The following is a 19611-nucleotide window of genomic DNA, read 5'->3' as shown; positions in this document are numbered from 1 at the left end:
TGTATATATTCTTTTGGAGAACATTGGTTCTTGAAGCATATTACATAAAACTTCAAATAATAGCATGTAAATATTGGGTTGAAAATCCCTTTTGGATAGAAAAAGTAGAAGACTACCTGTGGGACATGAACCCACATCTCCTTTAGACATAACAGGTATTCTTACCTTTGGACCAAAGTAATCCTTTCACTTGTCATTTTAGAAAAGCTTACATAAAATATATTGTTAGACATGTCAAATGTATTTACAGCATATTTAGTTGAAATGTTTCAGTTGCTGTTATAAATTTTCAATTTCCTTTCAGCTCTGACTTGTGGGCCTTGGGGTGTATAATCTACCAACTACATTCTGGTTTACCACCTTTCTGGGGAAAGTGAGTAACTATTCCTGAATTTAAAAGAATAAAAATTACTTCTTAAATGTCTTTTATTCATTCAATAAAATTATATTTTTACTGGCCAATTGTAAAATTGGCTTTAGCTGCTATCCCAAAAGTGCTAAATCCTACAGGACCTGGGCATCTAGGTTTATTGCCTTGATAGGCTTGTGTTGTTATAAATGGACTAAATTTCATAATTTTCATTTACCACTTGTTCATGTTAAATATTTTGATAGAATTGGATGAAACAGAAACTTGGTTTAAACTGTTTTCCAATCACCTAAACCTCAGTTGGAAATCTTGACCAGCACAACACTAATGAAGTAATCATTAATTTACACAGTGGTCCCACTGTTTACTCTTGTGAGCAACATGTAATCATCTGTCCACATTTACAGCTAATTGAACTGACTAAGAGTGGCTTTAATAATTGTAGCATTGCATTAATGACAACAAACATTGGATGTTTGGTTGCTTAACTAACATGGAAGTTGACCATGATTCTATTTATTGTGTCAGAATATGGTTTGGAATGGAAGAAATAAACTTTTGTAGAAATAATTAAAATAAATGAAAATGTTCTTTACTTCCACACAAAAAATACATTACTTTAAAACTACAAGTATAATATTGATTAAAGTGTACCAATCCACCCTTTTATACACGCAAATGATTTTCTACTTTTAGCCATGAATATCAGATATTTCAAAAGATTTTAAAACTTGACTATGAGTTTCCTGATGGTTTCAATCCTGTTGCCAAAGATTTGGTCCAGAAATTATTGGTGAGTAACATCTGTAGCTTTTGAATTTATTTACTCTGTATTGTTTTATAGCCAATTTTGATATATTTAGATCCACTCGTATAAGATACATAACACATATTCTGCACTAAATAAGTTGTGTTATTTTCAGTTTTTTTTCATCCCATTTTGTTTTAGTAACAAAATTATTTTTTCCAAAATGCTTAGCTGACCTCCAAACTAGTTCATTGTTTGCTCTTTCCAAGCACAAATTTTTGAAGAAAATTTTTATTTCATTCTAATAACATTATTTATGGGAGGATTTGTTTCAAAAGACACAAGTCTGATCTGCATAGGAGGAAGACCAAAAAATTGCACTATGGGTCATTTGAGTTTTCTAATATCATCATTTTTAGCATTAAAATGGATGGCAATTGTGTTTAGGAAAATTTTAAAGCTATATCTTCTTTCTAAATATGGCTATGTTTCAAATTGTTTGAAGGTTTTGTAGGAATATTCACAGAATTTAACCCAAAACAAGATAAAGAAAAAAAAATTTAACAATAGAGTAAGATAAAACTATGGTTGTTATCTCTAAAAGATTTCCTTATATATCACTTTTGAATAAATATATTTTCTCTCTTCCCCAACTTCATACTTTAACTGCTTTTTTATTTTATTTTCTTTCTTTTAATGCACATGTAGTAAAAAGCTTTGTAGCAGATATGTTTTAAAATCAACTGGAGTTGTTCCGTGGAAATTTTCTTTTGGCGCTAAAATAGAAGTTTAGACAAAGTCAATCTCAAAAGATTCTTTTCATTGGTTTAATAATAAATTATTAGCCAAAGCTGTCCCAGTTTTCAACCAAAAATTCTGAAATTTAATTTCTGGACACTTCTAGAAATGTCTAAAGTAACTTATAAAAACCCAGGATTTCTGATATTTTTCAGTGGCTTTTAAGCTGTCGCAGGAAGCTTTGTCACTCAACATTCTGCATGTCTTGTAGTGTTGAATTATTGTCACACTCATGAAATAGACAGTGCATTATCTATTTTTCTCCAACATGACCTTAAGTCATTTACCTAAATTCTTTCTAGAATAGTTTGAAGAATTAGTTTTAAAAATTCTATACTTGTCCTTCTCAACTCTTAGAAGAAAAAGAATTAGAAAAAAGCCTTTTATTACAGGCCTCCTTAAAAAACAAGTGAAATAAGGGAGAACACTCCTGTTTTATTTATAATACTGTTTAAACGATTGAATTTGGATTTAATAAAAATAATATTGAATAAGACCTTGCTAGTCAGATTTACATAATTTCTTGAGTGTTGGTTTGGAAACAACATACGAGTTACTCACAAATAACCTTAACCTTCCAAAGAAATAAACAAAGGACCACCTCACAGGTTAAACACACTTTTAAAATTCAATCCCATCCAAATTCTTATATACTGCAGGCATCCTTTTTTCTCTGTTAGTATGATTTTTACTTGTACCATTAATATTTAAAACTATCTGAATTACATATTAAAAAAAAGTGAGGTGCTACTTCTACAAGCCTATTTTGTTGAAGATGTTATAGTACTTTGAGTATTAAATTCTAACACCTACAATATGTTGTATAGTGTTATGTAAGAACTAGCATGTTGATTTAGAGGGGTGGCTTGAGGTGATAAAGTGTTGTTGACTGATAAGAGACACAGCTGCTAAACTTGCACATTTTAAAATAAGTGACCCACACTACTTAAACTTTCAATAAAAAGAAACAAACCTAAACACATCAAGGCTTTACAGGTTTGAAGAAACAACTCTGACATTGCTTCCTGTATCAAATGAAGTAACAATGGAAATAAAATATCCTCTTTTTAAGAACCAAGACTAAAGTCTTGATAGTTATACCAAAATTTAGATTAACTAATTTCATTGCATTTTCCTTAAATAAAGGAAGGTAAACTTTATAAATGTCTATTTTCAGGTATTCAATCCCCAAAAACGACTTGGTAGTCCTGAATCTGGAGGCTTTAAACCACTTAAAAAACATCCTTTCTTTGATGGTATTGTTTGGGACCATCTTTGGACGCAAGACCCACCTGATCTTCTTCCCTATTTACCTGCCACACCTAGCAATCCCAGTTTATGGAGCCACTATCGGGTTTGTTAAAAAATTTTTGTCCTCTGTCTCATTGTTTCTGGTAAACTTTCAGTACAGTTAAAAAACATTCTATGGTAAGAGATGGTAAAATGCAAAAACACCATAACCTCTAGATGTGGTGGGCTGTTCGAACAGTTCTGGAAAGAGATGGCTTTAAAATTTTATTAGGTTGGTGCAAAGATAATAAAGAATTTATTTTAAACTTGATGCTTATTTTGGAATAAATTTAATATTTAACTATAAGCACAAGCATTACTAATGGTCAAGAAGCTTACTTTCTAAATATGTAGTCTTGAGTTGAATGCCACTGCTTGGCACTTTGGGCAAGTGTCTTCTCCATAGCCCCAGGCCATCCAAAACCTTGTGAGTGGATTTGGTACAAAAAAACTGAAAGAAACCCATCATTCGTGTGTAACTTTGCTTTGACATTGTGATGGTTGTAAACAAGCATCACTTCTACATGCAGGGCCATTCATTTAATATCCTGCAAAAAAACATATCTCACCATGGAGAACTATTACTTTGCTTGAGAACAGGTGAGGGTTGATAACAGGAAGGCTAAGTTCTGTTCAACCCATATGAGCATGGAAAAGTGAGCATTAAAACAATGATGGTGATGTAGTATAGGAAAGAAGTCTGTTAATTATATGGAACTGGACTGGATAATTTGTGGTATCTATTTCTAAACATTAAATATTTTAACATGACCCCCAAAAAAACCCAAACCCCAAAAAACATCTTTCAATCATTATAGCTTTTTCTCCTCAAGTTATCATATAATGCTGATCAATTAGCATACTGTTGTTTTTATTTAATTGTATAGTGCTTTATTAATGAGTAAAACATATTACCTAACAGAGGGCTATCAACTAGAGTGGCAGTTTGAAGAATGTAGGCCAACATTAATGAACCCGGGTTTAAAAATGCAAGTGGTAATAAGAAAGTTTGCAAAGCAACAAGGAAATGAACAGATCATTTAACTGTTTAATAGCAGAAATGATGTAGCCTTCTCTCATCCTTAGGTCTAAGGAATAGCCATGGAAGAATTTGACACATTCCTTCCTTACATAATTTTACATATTGCCTTGGATGATATTACCTTTTCAATTTTGATTTTTAGTTTTTTTTTTTATTTGTATTTCCAGCCTGGACTTGATGATGCTAGAATTGGGGAGATAATAACTGAAACAGTGTAAGTACTTTTGTTATTGTTTGCTCAGCAAGCTGAAATTGTAACTTCAGTTTCATTTCTTTCATTTTATTAATGCCTTTAGGAAACATGAAATCATAATTTCTCCTCTCCTGAAATACTGCTGGAGCTGGTTTCATACCTACATAAGAAACATAAACATAGTTTTAGCATTTCTTTTTACTTGCTGAGTCTGGAGGACTTGTAGGCCATCTAACATTGGTGATATTAAAATAGTACATTAATAACATTAATTTGTTGCTGGTCAACACATGCAGGGAACATTTTAGAGCAATGATGTTGTGGGGAAATAGGGATGAGGGTTCAAGTATGGGGTTGGACTTGACAAGGATGAGATGTGGAGAGGTGAACGGGTCAGGAGTACCTGAATGGTAGAGACCATTATAATAGTGATAAAAAAGACAGGAGACAGCATGTCTGTGGGCCAGAAGTTAGTGTGTTCATTAGTAAAAGGATTCCTATTAGCTGAATGGCTCACCTAGATGCAGTCCATGATGTCAGTGTTCATAGTTGTACTCCTGATCTAGATGTAAATCCTCGATCCTTGTGAAGTATCAGTAGCGTATCTTCTGGCCATAAAGAGAAGAGAAGAGTTAGTTTTTGGGATATGGTCTTAACTATGCTAAAAGATGATTGTGTGATCTGACAGTTGGAGAGATTGGGAGGTCTCTAGTTGAATGCCACTTATGATTGGAGTGGTATTTTCTTATGAATAGTGTTTGAGTTTCTTAGCTGGTAAGAAATTATTATTAGCATGACCCACCCATGCATTCACTGCAGGATGTTTATAAGGTATCCATTTTCAGGTGTGGGGTGTGGTGTCTATGTTATATGTGGATAATGCATGGTTAAGGGAAATGAGAGAGGAGTGTTGTTCAGCTCCCTAATTTACCTCCCAGTTAACATTGCTACACCTAATGGACTACACTTCCCAATCCTCTCCCTGGTTTTTGTAAAATCACTGCTCCAAGTGTCACCTATAAGAGTACATCAGTTAAATCTAAATTTTTGTTTCCTTGTTAGTCTACTACAGTCTGCTACAGCCGTTATATGCTGATTGCAATAACATTTTAGTCTCTACAAAAGATAATTTATCATGACTGATTAACTTATTTTTTGATTGGATGCTTTAGATCAAGGGTTCCTATCAAAGGCTGATGGGACATCTCTATTGTATTGCCTTAACATGTCTTCACCATCTTCTCTCTTTATCAAAAAGGATAACCACATATCTTCTCTACAAGGCACCTGTACCTCTCCCTCTTTCATACTTTAACCTCTCACCACCCAGCATAAAACCACCCCATTCAGTTGAGGACGCTTGACATGTAAGTTACTTGATGACCTTACTAGTACTTGTGTCAGGTAAAAAAAAACTCCCAGTACATTCTTCTAAGTGGTTGGCATTAGGAAGGGCATTAAGCTGTAGGGCCCATGCCAAAGCAAAGTTTGATGCAGTCCTTTTGAACTCTTGAACTCATGCCAGCATGGAAAACGGATGTTAAATGATGACATAAGACAGAATCCTTATTTTCATTTTTGTCTGCCCCCACCCCTCCACTTTTGTTTTTTTCTAGTTACTTTGGCCACTGATGATGATGATGAAGATTTTTGAAGTTAGACAGATTGGGTGTGGAGATATATTGAGCAATTTTTTGGAAGTCATGAATTGTAAAAAGTTTGAAACCTCTTCTTTTAGAATCCCTCAATTCTGGTTTTAAATCCTTTTAACATCATCTTGGTGATCTATTTGATCTGCTACCACCTCTATATATGTAATTAGTCTATATGCTTATTTTATAAACACTGTCAGTGACAGTAAAATAATTATGTTGTAACATTTTCTGTGAATAAGTGAAAAATTAAACACTCCACAGGGTTGTTGGTGTTAGGAAGGGCATCCAGCCATAAAAACCATGCCAAAACAGACACTTGCTTGGTACAGTCTTCCAAACTGTCCAATCCATGCCAGCATGGAAAGCAGATGTTAAATGATGGTGATGAATTACTTGAAGCACTAGATTAGGACTATTTTCCCATTAGTATTGCTCTTGAGGAAGACCTGAATGTAACAACAGCTGAAATCCATATGATTCGCTTCTTAGTAATTACCAAAGATCAGGATATGCTGTTTCTAGAGACCATGGGTCGGTGGTTGGGAAGTTCTTGTTTTTTTTTTTCTTACACTAGCATACAAGTCTGCTCTCCACACTTCCAAAATTGTCCAAGGAAAAACAAGGGTTGCTACAGTTTGTGACCAAAGTTATTAGAGGCATTGCTATTAAAATGAAAAGAATTGGAGAAGATAGAGCAAGGTATCATTTTTGATACTCTTTTTCTCCACCCTGAAAGAGATAAAAGCAATGTGACCTCAGTGAGATTTGAACTTGGAGCACAAAGACGGAATATGGAACAACTCCACTATTTCATCCCTGCTGATTCTATAAACTCATAAATAAAAACTTTTTTATTTGGGTTGAGATATCATTCCATTTCCATAATTCTTAGGAACATTCTTAGAGGTACATTATGTACATTCAACGGATATTTGTCCTCATCTTGTTTGTTGTTAACACAACAGTTTCGGCTGATATATCCTTCAGCCTTCTTCAGGTGTCAGGGAAATTTCGAACCTGGGTTCTCATTCCTAAGGTATTTTTTGATATTATTATTATTGTTATTGTTCAGGTCACTGCTTGGAACCGAACTCGGAATCTTTGGGTTAGTAGCCTGTGCTCTTAACCACTACGCCATATGCCCGTGAGTAATTATGGAGTGAATTTTAGGGCTTATAAATCTAATATTTTTCTATCCTTCCTTAATACCGGTTCCCATATGCTGCTCATATCTGCACTCGGTCTGTTTGGGAGGTTGTTGTCCTAGCATATGTGCTGCTTCTTTTAGTTTTCATATTTTCCAGTGGTGTTCTCTGTCTATTATTTTAACTTCATCCCACTAGGGGAGGTGGTCTCCATTTTTCCATACATGATCAGCTATACCCAATTTATCAATATCTCCTCATGTCACAGCTTTCGATGTTCGTCTACCCTTATTTTGAGGGGGCGGCATGTTTCGCTTTATATAACCTACCACAGCTGCATGGGATTGAGTACACGCAATCTTTAGTCATATTCTCTTCTGTTGGTGGTTTTACTCGGAGGAGATATTTGTGAAGTATTGTATTATTCTTGAATACTGTCCTGATGTCATACAGACCGCATATCTTTTGTATCTTTTCGGAAAGGCCTTGATCATTTCTTTGTGGTGTGTATCACGATCGCTACTTATATTCTTTGCACGATGTTTTAGGTCCTGAGCATATGGCGAAGTGATTAAGAGCGCAGGCTACTAACCCCAAGATTCCGAGTTCGATTCCAAGCAGTGACCTGAACAATAACAATAATAATAATATCAAAAAATACCTTAGGAATGAGAACCCAGGTTCGAAATTTCCCCAAGACACTTGAAGAAGGCTGGAGGGTATATCAGCCGAAACTGTTGTGTTAACAACAAACGAGATGAGGACAAATATCTGTCGAATGTAAATAATGTACATAATTCCGCATCTCTTAAATATAGAACTGTATTCCTAGAGGTAGTTGATAGCAGCTTGTTACTTAGGTGCTCAAATTAGTAATGGAAGAGGATATTATGAAAGTATACTCTAAGTTAGAACATAGTAAGGAAACAAAAAGGACTATGATTGCATCTATGCTACCTCTTCTGGTCACAAAGCTGGATTGCATTTTATGTAACTAAGTTTGTGATCAGTTGTGCAGGAGAGCAATTCCATGTCACATGTTGAAGCTGTTAGCCCTTCAGCATTCAGGTTATTCTGCCAAATGTTATACTTTATTTATGTATTCATATTGTTTGAATTAACTATTTCATAGCTTCGAAGTTTCAATGATGTGATTGTTTATTTTTAGAATGATATTAATAGGTGTGAGAGGCCAGATCTGGCCAGTTTAAATGCTAAAGGGTTAAAAAAAATTTATGGTTCCTCTATTTAGAGGTTCACTACCCTTTTACTGCACTTTATACATTCATTAGTTAGCAGTGGTTTGTAGAGTAATGGTAAAAACAAACATGATAAATGAAATATACATTGTTTTGTGCCATTTATGGAAGATGGTCGTTTTTCATTGTAGGATTACTGAAGATCAACGGAAGGAATTGCTCGAAAAACAGGCCCGAGAAAATGATTTTCACAAATTTGTTGAAGGCAATCTCATTTTGAAACAAGGCTTAGTAGATAAGCGTAAGGTAAGTTTTTACAAAATTAGTCTTACTGATATAGGTTTTTCTTTTAAAATATGACCATACATCATACTTATGCACAGAAGTATTGATATACTCATACTTATTTGTGTGCATACTTGCAGATTTGTATCTGAGACATACAAATATGTACATATGTTTGTATCTGAGGCATACAGACATGCATATGTTTGTATCTGAGGCATGTAGATGTGCATATGTCTGTGTCTGAGGCATACAGATGTGCATATATGTCTGTATCTGAGGCTTGCAGGCATGCACACATGTCTATCTGGGGCATTCAGGCATGCACGTGGGTTTGTATCTGGGGCATACATACAAATCAAACTGGAACCTGGTGCAGCTCTTTGGCTGCCAGCTCTGGTCAAACCGTCCAACCCTTGTCAGCATGGAAAATAGACATAAAAGGATTATATATATATATATATATATATATATAAAGATTTTCTACTATTTGAAAATAATATGTATTCTTGTTTTTATACTATTCATTTGATTCTTTATAGATTATTTTAATAGATAACTTATTTAACACTATATTATTTAGAAGTTATAGTTTCATTTCAACATAATATTAGAACTTCGATTGGAATAGTGTTGATATATTTTCGATTATTTTTGATTAATATTATTTGATTAATTACTAATCTTTATAGTTTATAATATCGTTAAAGTTTTTTTTAAAATCAAAACTTTGTATATATATAAAGTTTAACCTTTTATTCTTAATAATTTTTTCTTTCCTAATTTTTTCATTCATAATTTTCCATTCATAATTTTTTCATTCATATTTTTTATTATTACGTATGTAGAAATAAATAATCTTGTATTTTTCTATTATTCAATTGATCTTTAATCATAATTAAATAAACGTCTTTAGCTTTAAATAGTATAGCTTTAACTATTACACCGGTTAAATATGTACTAATTTTATCTTCATTATTATTTTAAACTTAAACTTCGTTCAACTTGTATTTAAAACAATGATAATTTAAAACAATGATAATTTAGGTAAGATGTTTTTTGTATATAATATACATGTTGTTATTATGGATGAAGGGATGATTATTGAATGGTTATTATTTTGATATTATGATATTTTTTAAATAATTTTTCTATCTTTATATAATAAGTATTTCATATTAATTCATTTGGTACTTATTGTTGGTTGAGATATATATCTAATTATTGTTCTACTTACGATCTGACGAGTAGCTATATTTTTGAATAGAACTTATTTTCGATAATTTCAATTGATTTTAATCGATTTAAATTTCTTTTCTATTTGAAAATTGGTTATGAAACACGTGTAATCTTTTTATTATATTCATCTTATGATATTTACTTTACTTTATATTATACTCATTTATTGTGCTTTTAATTATTAATTTTTCTATATGTGATGGTGAATTTTCATCGATGAGTTCTTGAAAATTGGTTATTTTCCCTAAAACTATATATATTTTATATATACTTTATTTATAAGGCTCAATTTAATTTTAATTTTTTATAAATTGATTTTAATTGAGTTTTTTACCTGTAATTTTGGATTTTGTCCCTAATAATATTATATATATATATATATATACACGAGGTCTGATCAATAAATATCTGGCCTGTTGCCTCTAATAATGCTTTAGCACACAGTGAAGCTGTTTGGCACAGATTGACTTTGACCTCTACTGTGCATGCGCACTAAGTTTTAATGTTCTAGCTCACTTCCACAGTACTTCAAAGTAATGTGATCATCGCATTGACCATGACAGAGAAAGTTATGGCGAAACCTGCTCAGAGGCCTATGCAAAGTTCCAGAAAGTATATGAAGAGGAGTATATGAGCTGCACACAAGTGTATGAATGATTCAGACGTTTCCCAGATGGCCGAAAAAATGTTGATAGTGACAAACATTCTGGCAAACCTGAAACCAGCAGAACTGAGGAAAACATCGCAGATGTGAGGGGAAATCGTTGAATCACCATCCGTGAGTTATCAGAGGATGTGCAGATTAGTTACAGTTCAGTATCACTGAAGATTTGGGTATGAGACATATGTCTGCCAAGTTTGTGCCCAAACTACTTTGAGCTGACCAAAAAGACACACAGGTTTCAGTTGCACAAACTCTCCTTGTGTCAAGAATGGTGAAAACTTTGCATAGGCCTCTGAGCAGGTTATCACCAAGCTTTTGGCGAAATTTGATACAAATTGTCTTCTCAACTCTCTTTGTCATGGTCAGTGTGACTAACACATCCTACACATTACTTCCAAGCACTGCTGCAAACAGCAAAAGTGAGCTAGAATGTTAAAATTTAGTGCACATGCACAGCAGAGTTCAAGGTCAATCTGTGCCAAGTGGCTTCACTTTGCACATACACTCTCACACACACAGTATCTAAAGCATACATACAGGCATATATTTGTATCTAAGAAGTCTAATATTTTCACTCTTTTTGCACTTTGCCCAAATCTATCTCTGTTGTGGATTGAAGACTGAAATCTTTTAAGTGTCTTCTGTATTTATTTGTGTATATACATGCACTCACACATTTTGTTTACAGGGTCTTTTTGCTCGAAGAAGAATGCTGTTATTAACTGAAGGACCTCATCTATACTATGTAGACCCTGTAAATAAAGTCCTTAAAGGAGAAATACCATGGTAGGTCATGTTACTGCAAGAATTTTTCCCTTATTACTTTTAACATGTGTAGCAGATGTGGTCGAGTAGATTTGTAGGGGAAGTAACCTACAACCTAGTTTCCATTCCTAGTTGGATGATATTCTATATTTTATTTGGAAGTTGGAGCACTCTTTAAATGGTTATCTTTATTGCTGAATACCCTTGCAAATTGAGTTTGGAAGTTTATATATTGGCACAGTGTGGCATACCAGGACACTTAACCCTGTTCTCCTAGTGTGAACTTGGAGAACAATTACTTATTTGGATGTTTTGTTCATTTGCAGTACCACTTCTTTTGGTATACAACTTGAAATAGTATTAGCTCTCTCCAGCTAACCTGTACCAGACATAGAAAGGTGGCATAATCTGTAAAGTTTCTTGATAACCAATGTACTCAGTCAGACTGGCTGGGTTAAGTTGGTAAACCATTGAAATGAGCAATATGGTTAAGAGTTCATATTAAACTAGGAATTGGCTGACTGACAGAACGACTGTTAGCTCAACTTATTTGAAGTAAGGAAGCTGTAAAATTAATCACATCTCCAAAAAAAAGTTATCATCCTATCTCTTCTAGTTTGGAAAAATGTTATTTGCCCTCATCTGCAATTGAAGCTCACATCATTAATTACTAATTTATAATCCTTTATCTAGGTCAGAAGAATTAAAACCAGAAGCTAAAAACTTCAAGATCTATTTTGTACATACAGTAAGTAGATCTTAATCAATTGGATTTTGCTTGTGATATCAGCTATGTATGTTTCCTTATTGTTCTCTAAAATAATTTTACTTTGGGCCTCCATTTTCATAAATTAAGTTTCACAACTTCATCAGATTCTGAAGAATATATTATAGGAAATAACATTAGACTTAGTGGCTTCAGTCTCATCTTTTCTCAAATACAATTGAGCCAACATTGCTTCCATCCCTCCAGGGTTGGTAAAATAAGAATTAGTTAACCTTTTTGATAATAATCAGCCTAAGACTGCCCTTGATTCTATGATACAAACTTCCTGTTTTAAATTAAAATTTCATCAAGATTTTGTGTTAACATTCCAAACAAGGTAATAATGAGTTATTTTACTAAATTCTCTATCTTCAAAAGCAGCATATTTCAACAAAAACATTAAGGACTTAATTCATTTCAGCTCATTCTATACTAAATACAGAATTTGTAGTGCTGAACAAAATTCTTTATATTCTGATTACAGAACTTATCAAGACTAAGTTTAGCTTTTCATCCTTCAGGATTGGTCAGATTTGCCAGTTATATACATTTTCCTCTCAAAATTTGTGGGTGATGGCATTGTAAAATAATTTGCCATTTTCAATTCCAGTGCATGACAGAATGGCAGAGAACCAAAAACAAAAAAAGCTGTATAGTGTTTAGGTACACTATACAGTTTTTTAGTTGGAATCCGGCTTAACTTTTTCTCAATTTTGTAGTGTTGTTAAAATTAGTACAAGTTATTAATAGGATTTCTTCCAACTCCTTATGTTCTAAGTTCAAATTTTGCCATGATCAACTTTACCTTCTGTCCTTATAGGCTCATTAGAATAAATTACCACTGGGGTTGATGTGATCAATTAATACCTCCTCAAAATTGCTAGCCTTGTGGCAAAAATTGGGACTTATTAAAAACTTAATATTATCACCTCCATACATGATTACATTTTACATCTTTTTAACTTGTTCTGCTGTTTCCATTATCTCTTTCCAGCCAAACCGCACTTATTACTTAGAGGACCCAATGTCACATGCTCAGGAATGGGTGACCAAGATCCAAGAAGTGTGGCAGCACTATTATGGCAATAGACATTGATATTTCTCTCTCTCTCTTTCTCTTCCTCCCTCTCTCTCTCTCCCCTCCCTCCCTTTCTCTCTCTCTCTCTCTCTCTCTCTCTCTGTTCCTCCTCATCTCTCTCAATAGTTTAAATTTCTTTTTATTACTGTTTTGTCTCTTAATCCTTTTGCTTTCTCTGTTTTGCAATAGCCGACAAGTTGGATTGTTGGTATTGTTAAATTTAACTTGAACTTGTGTGTGTGTGTGTGTGTGTTGACTCTGGCAGGTAGGGGAGGGGCTTTGGAAGTGTGACAAAGTAATTTAGTGGTGGGGTGCACACAGGGGTGGTAGGTAGCTATAACTTGTCATCTCTTCATCCACATATATCTGCAAATCACACATAAACACATCAAATTCCTCCATCAGTCTATCCCTTACTCACTTATCTTCATTCCTTCGTACCTATCTAAGACCAACAATACAACTTTTTTTTTTTCCAGCTGGCTTTTATTTGCAGTGGGTATTTAGGCATGTAATAGGTACGGATGACAGACAAGACAAGGGCTTCATTACTTTATGCACACTCGTTTCTTTGATAAGTGTGTGTGCATGTGCATGCAAGCTTGTATGTAAGTGCATTTGTTTACTTCTTGAGTACAGTTGTAACTTCATGGTATGCCACATTATTTCAATTAACAGCTGTAGCCATTGTGCTTTACATAGTTCTCATGAAATTTGTAGCTGCTAGGAGTGACATTCTAAACACTTTCAGTAGCATCCCAACAGGTTACCGACTATTATTTCATCACGTGTGTGTGTGTGTATATATATATATATATATATATATATATGCTTACTGTTCCATTAAGGTAAGATTGACAGTAAAAGTACTCCAACCAGTGAGAGATATCATTTAATGCACACAGTATAATGATACAAGCTACTAATAGTTTCTTGATTGAAGACGCAGGTATAAGCAGGTTTTTATAACATACCTTGTCTCCAAGCATGTGATCTATTCAATTTGCAAATCAGGAGGCTGGTACAAAAGAAATCACAAGAAACCACAAGAAGGTAGATACAAAAAATTGGAAGGGTGAATAGAGACCAATAAGAAAATTAGTTATGTCCCCTTCGACAGTAAAACTATAATAAAGCTACTAATTGTAGAATAATTCAACAAAGAAGGGTCCAAAGTCTGCAAGGCAGCTGCTCAATTCAGAGAGAGTGGTGTCCCCCAGTTCGCCCAAAGAAATTTATTCATGTTTGCATCTGGAATTCAGTGTGATGGAATTTCTAGATCTAAAAAAGAATATGTAATCTCTCAGCTACACATAATTTGCATTTGTTAGATCCATTAACATATTGTGTAGATTTCTCTACAATTCTCCACTTGATTATACATAGTGTGCAGTTGGTCTTCAAACATCATACATGGCTAACCAACTTAGTGGCTTTACTTTTGTCAATGTTGCTGAAAGAAGATAGGTGGTTTGCATAACATTTTTTGAAATTGCATTTGCATAATCAGATGGAATTTTTCTTTTTCAACTTTTTACATCTACCTTTTTCTCATTTTATTTTTTCGTGATTTCTAAGTGTCCTGATCTGCAGATTGACCAAACCATGTGCTCAGTTATACAAAGTGTTATAAAAACCTGCCTACACCCATGTCTCCAAACAAACTATTAGTAGCTCATATTTTTATACTGTGTACATTAAATGATATATATATACATTTATATGTATGACAAGTACCCTGTCATGTGATGTTTGTAAATAAGTGTCATTGTCATACAAGCAATGTTGTTAGTTTTCAGTCTTATGTGGAAAAACATGTCTGGTCATGAGAAATATTACCTAGAAACAGGCAAGGGTTGGCAACAGGAAAAGTATCCAGCCATAGAAAATCTGACACATGGGAACAGAAATATTAAATGATGGTGTGTGTTATAATTAAACAGGTATACAACATTTAGTCATCAGTTGGCCATACATTTACAAGAAGCTGCTACTACTGCAATACACAACACAATACAAATAAAATTAAACAGAAAACCATTAATACTATAAACATCATAAATGGAATTTTTTTTTTTTTTTCAAGTGCATTAGCTATGAAATGATTAAAAGTATCGTTTTAACATCCACTTTTCTATACATGAATGGGTTGGACAGAATTTGTTGAAGCAGATTTTCTACAGCCAGATGCTTTTCCTGTTATGAACCTTCACCCGTTTCCAAGTGAGGTCATGTTTGCACAGAAATTTGGAAACAAAGGGCACCACTTGTGTGATGGTGGCTCTCATTTACAACAATCACATGATATCAAGACAGTCACACATATACACAATGGGCTTCTTTCAGTTTCCATCTATCAAATCCACTAAAGGCTTTGATCAGCCTGAGGCTGTACTAGACATTTGTCCTAGGTGCTACCATGCAGTGGAACTGAGCCTAAAACCAAGTGGTTGGGAAGCAAGCTTCTTAACCACACAGTCATACCTGTGCCTCAAACCAAAAATCGATAACATATAGCACATACAGAATAAGATATGAAAGTAACCTGGAGTTAACTGCTAAGCAATTTTAAATCGAGTACTGTGAATTTATCTGATACATCATTTCATGATTACTTGTTGCCTACTAGCAGTAACTTGCTACTATCATCACTTCAGAAGATGTGGTCAAGAAGGTCAATGGTAATGAACTTAGGACAACTACTGTTAATTAAACATAAAGGACAAATAAGAAAATATGAAAATATCTTTAATAAAAATTGTTATTCAAACACATTTGTCTTTCACTACATGTTTGAAAGAAACTGTTCTCTACAGTTACAAATATAATATATATGAACCACACACAATGAAATTAAGATTTGTTTATATACTTTTTTAAATTGGTAAAATAGGTGATGCCTTACACTAGAATTTTAGTTTGTCTTAAGTGTAATTTGAGCTCTATTTAAAATGATTTGGTTGGGGTGGGAAAACTCTTCTTTCTAAACCTAAAACGAATTTAAATAATTTTTATGAAATTCTGTTTTAGTTCATGAAAATATCTACTTTAACAATTTTAAGTTTTAAACAAAATTACAAAAATAAGAAACAATTAAATCCTTGTTCCTTAGAGCTCCTTCCTCTTTTCCCTGTGTGTATGCGTGCATGTGGAACTTAGTCTCACAGGTTCATACTTTAGCTTATTAAAAACTATTAGTGCTATGGCCTCACTATCCCACACATTAATGTATTGACTAACTTCTACACATGTTCATAATCAATGTACTTAGCACACTCTGAATGTTTTTATATCCATAAAAATATATTTTAATATATCTTAAGGCCATTTTCTTTGTAATGTAGACATATATAGTCAGTTGAGCCCCACCCCCTGGACATTACTGTTAAGTTGGTTTCACCAAAATTTGAAGAGAAAAACTGAATTTAGATATGATGCAGTCCAGTATTCTTCTGTTGGCCACATGCAAAACTTGGGAGTGTGTTTGTGTATGTGCTAGCACTGTTTTTTATGGGGTTGGAAGACTTCCATGTCAGTGCACGTATGTTTGCCTAGTAAGCTTCGTTTTTGGTCCTTTTGTTTTTATGGATTAATTTTGGAAAGTATCTTCAATTAAAACAAGTTTACTACTGCTGGTTTCCATGACTGTATTATTGCTGTAGTCATGTTGATATAAAATATTGTTATTTTACCCCTCCTCCCTCCTATTTTCCTTTCATCTTCTTGCTCCTCCTATCTCTGAATTTCTTGTTTTCTCTCTCACATATTCACTCACTTTTCCTGCCAATGTTATAGTTTTCAATATGTTTATTTATTAAAAAAAAAGGAAGAAAGAAAAAGACCCAGAAAAAAAAATTATTAACTTGTGCCTGGAATGTTTAAGATGGTGTGTTCTGAACAATGTGGACTGTTGTGTATCTTGCTTCATCTGAGCCTCTAAGTTTGCCATCTTTCACAGATAACTATTGAACCTTTATCTCTTTGTATTCTATTCTTGCAAGCGATGAGCACTGTAAGTAATTCCCAGTTATCTCTCCTCCACTTACATTGCTAAATAGATTTGGGTAAAAGCATTCTTCTATCCTGTATTTCCTCACCTCCAAGTCAGGATTAATTACCCTATTGATGGATGATATTTCTGTTTCTAAGTTCACCATTGACCATCACACTTTGGAAGGGAAAGGAAATATTGCTTTTTCACCATCTGGACACAGTGTTCTTTGTTTCATACATCACCCTCACAGCGACACCCAACTTTTGTTTTTATAGCCTTCCAACAGTCTTGATATTAATTCTGAGAAGGGACCCAGGCTGTTCCAACTTTGAAATATTGGTGGGGGCTTTGTTATTTCATGGGACCAATTGAACAGGAGGAAACTCTAAGAATCTGAGATTGTCCGGATAAAGGTAACTGGCTCCCACCTAACAAGGGTTTCACATTCTATATCTTACTACAGATATTTTACAAAATTGTTGAGAAAGGCATTTTAATGCCACTTCTATTAATGTTCTGAGTTCAAATTCTGCTATGATCAGCTATGTCTTTCATATCATCAAGATCAAATAAAACAAAAACAGGTTAATCTATATGACCACCTCCATCCTACCACCAAACCTGATGTAGATTTAGAATTAGATTGCTTAGATGATTTACAGCATATAGCTGGGAGCCTTCAGTTTTTAGGTTCAAATCCTGGCTGGTTAACTTTATCTTGCATCCCTCTTGACAAAATAAGTGTCAGCAGTTCACTGTGATCACTTTATTTGTTCCCCTCCTTGTGCCAATGTGAGAAATCTACCACTGGGTGATGGATTGATAAAAACAGAGCACTAGACAAAGGCATTGCTGTGTTTAGTCCTGTTTACATGCTGAGTTCAAATCCTGCTGGAGTCAACTTAGCCTTTCATTCTACTTGGGTTAATGTAATCTAAGGGTTGATGCCATCAACTATATTCCGCATCCTCCTCACCTAGAAATTGGCCTTGTGCCAGTCTCCTCAACTGTTATCATTGTCAACCAGTAAAGTAGCCGAGCACTTGACTAAATGCATTGCAGTATTTATTCATCTCTTCAATATCCTGAGTCCTAACCCTACAGGGGTCACTGAAATGAGTTATATACTGGAACCAATTCTTCATCTCAAAGTAAGATTGGCTCCAAGCCAAAAGAAATCATTATCAGGTACCATGGTGCCTCGTCAATTCAATCAATTATGCCTCCACTTAAAAAACAAAATAAAAACAGTTTTGTTATTGTTGTTCTCATCAAATGGTTTATTAACAAAATACATATAGATATGTATATATAAAGGGAAGATTTTTCAAAAGAAAGGAACAATGCCAGGCTAATCCCTTCTTTTGCTTTGCTATATATTCATTTTGTTATTTATTGTGTGTGTGTGTGATAGTCGTAACTGCCCACCTCTGGAGTACGGATCAGGCTATCAAGTATGTTGAATTTGTTTCAGTATTGGCCAATCAAGTTGCCTTGCCTGCTACAAATAAATATATAATATCAAAGCTCATAGAAAATCTTTTGTTCTGTTCTACAATCTGTTTTAGTAAGTCAGCTTACTTACTGAGTAATATATTCTAAATCTGCTTGTGTGTGTGTCTATAAGAGGTTGCTGTCTTAGCTGTCACATTTAATTTTACTTTGATTAAACTTAACCTCATCACCACCTCCTCTACCACAATATTTTTACCAGTCCTGGCTGCATACTTTCATTTATATTTTTATTGTTGCTACAAAGTTTTTTTGTTCATTTCTTTGTTCCTTTTTTTTCTGTTGTTAAACTCATCTTGACAACCCCTCCCCATCTGACAATGTTGTGTACCATTTAAATCTCTTTTGTTATCTTTTAATACTGGTATTGTTACTAAAGTTATTCCTCCCTGCTTTCCTTTCATTTGGTTGATCCCTTTCTCACAATTAAAAAATTTTTTTTTTGCAGTCAGGTCTAGTATCTCTCATTTGCTGAGTGTTAAATGACTAAAACACTTGTTACCTTCCAACTTAAAAAATGATGCTTAACTTAGAAAAATGTTATTCAAATACTTTTTTTTTAAACCTTTCATTTTTTTTTTTCTTTATTTCACTTCATTTATAACCAATTAAAATCCTCACCTATTTTTGCAACAATAGTTTTTCCTTTATTTTTCTTGTTTCTTCAAATCACTTCATTTCTGTATCAGCTTTATTCTTACAGTTCCAAATTATTTATTATTTTGTGTTTTAATAACGGTAGGGTGCTGTTCTACAACAGTAAGATCAAAGAAAGCCCAGTCTAGATAATTTTAATTCCCACTTGGAATCCTGTTTTTGGTTTTTATTCCTTAAAGACCATAAATCTTTTTCTTCTCTCTTTAAGGCT

The 19611-nt window shown here is 33.7% G+C and overlaps 1 protein-coding gene across 1 annotated transcript in view; it reads left to right on the top strand.

The window, feature by feature from the left end:
• Positions 1 to 16620, top strand: part of LOC106872777 (3-phosphoinositide-dependent protein kinase 1) — a 60652-nt gene extending 44032 nt beyond the window's left edge. Inside the window, exons 7-14 of the mRNA XM_089358643.1 lie at positions 305 to 373; positions 1067 to 1163; positions 3094 to 3270; positions 4416 to 4462; positions 8632 to 8746; positions 11317 to 11414; positions 12087 to 12141; positions 13154 to 16620. Coding sequence (XP_089214769.1) covers positions 305 to 373; positions 1067 to 1163; positions 3094 to 3270; positions 4416 to 4462; positions 8632 to 8746; positions 11317 to 11414; positions 12087 to 12141; positions 13154 to 13255 — 760 coding nt within the window. The 3' untranslated portion in view covers positions 13256 to 16620. The remainder of the gene's footprint in view (positions 1 to 304; positions 374 to 1066; positions 1164 to 3093; positions 3271 to 4415; positions 4463 to 8631; positions 8747 to 11316; positions 11415 to 12086; positions 12142 to 13153) is intronic.
• The last annotated feature ends 2991 nt before the right edge of the window (positions 16621 to 19611 follow it).

The sequence above is a fragment of the Octopus bimaculoides genome, chromosome 10 (assembly GCF_046866305.1).
Source record: "Octopus bimaculoides isolate indiv1 chromosome 10, ASM4686630v1, whole genome shotgun sequence".
Taxonomy (NCBI): domain Eukaryota; kingdom Metazoa; phylum Mollusca; class Cephalopoda; order Octopoda; family Octopodidae; genus Octopus; species Octopus bimaculoides.
This window is presented reverse-complemented; position numbering and strand designations above follow the sequence as displayed.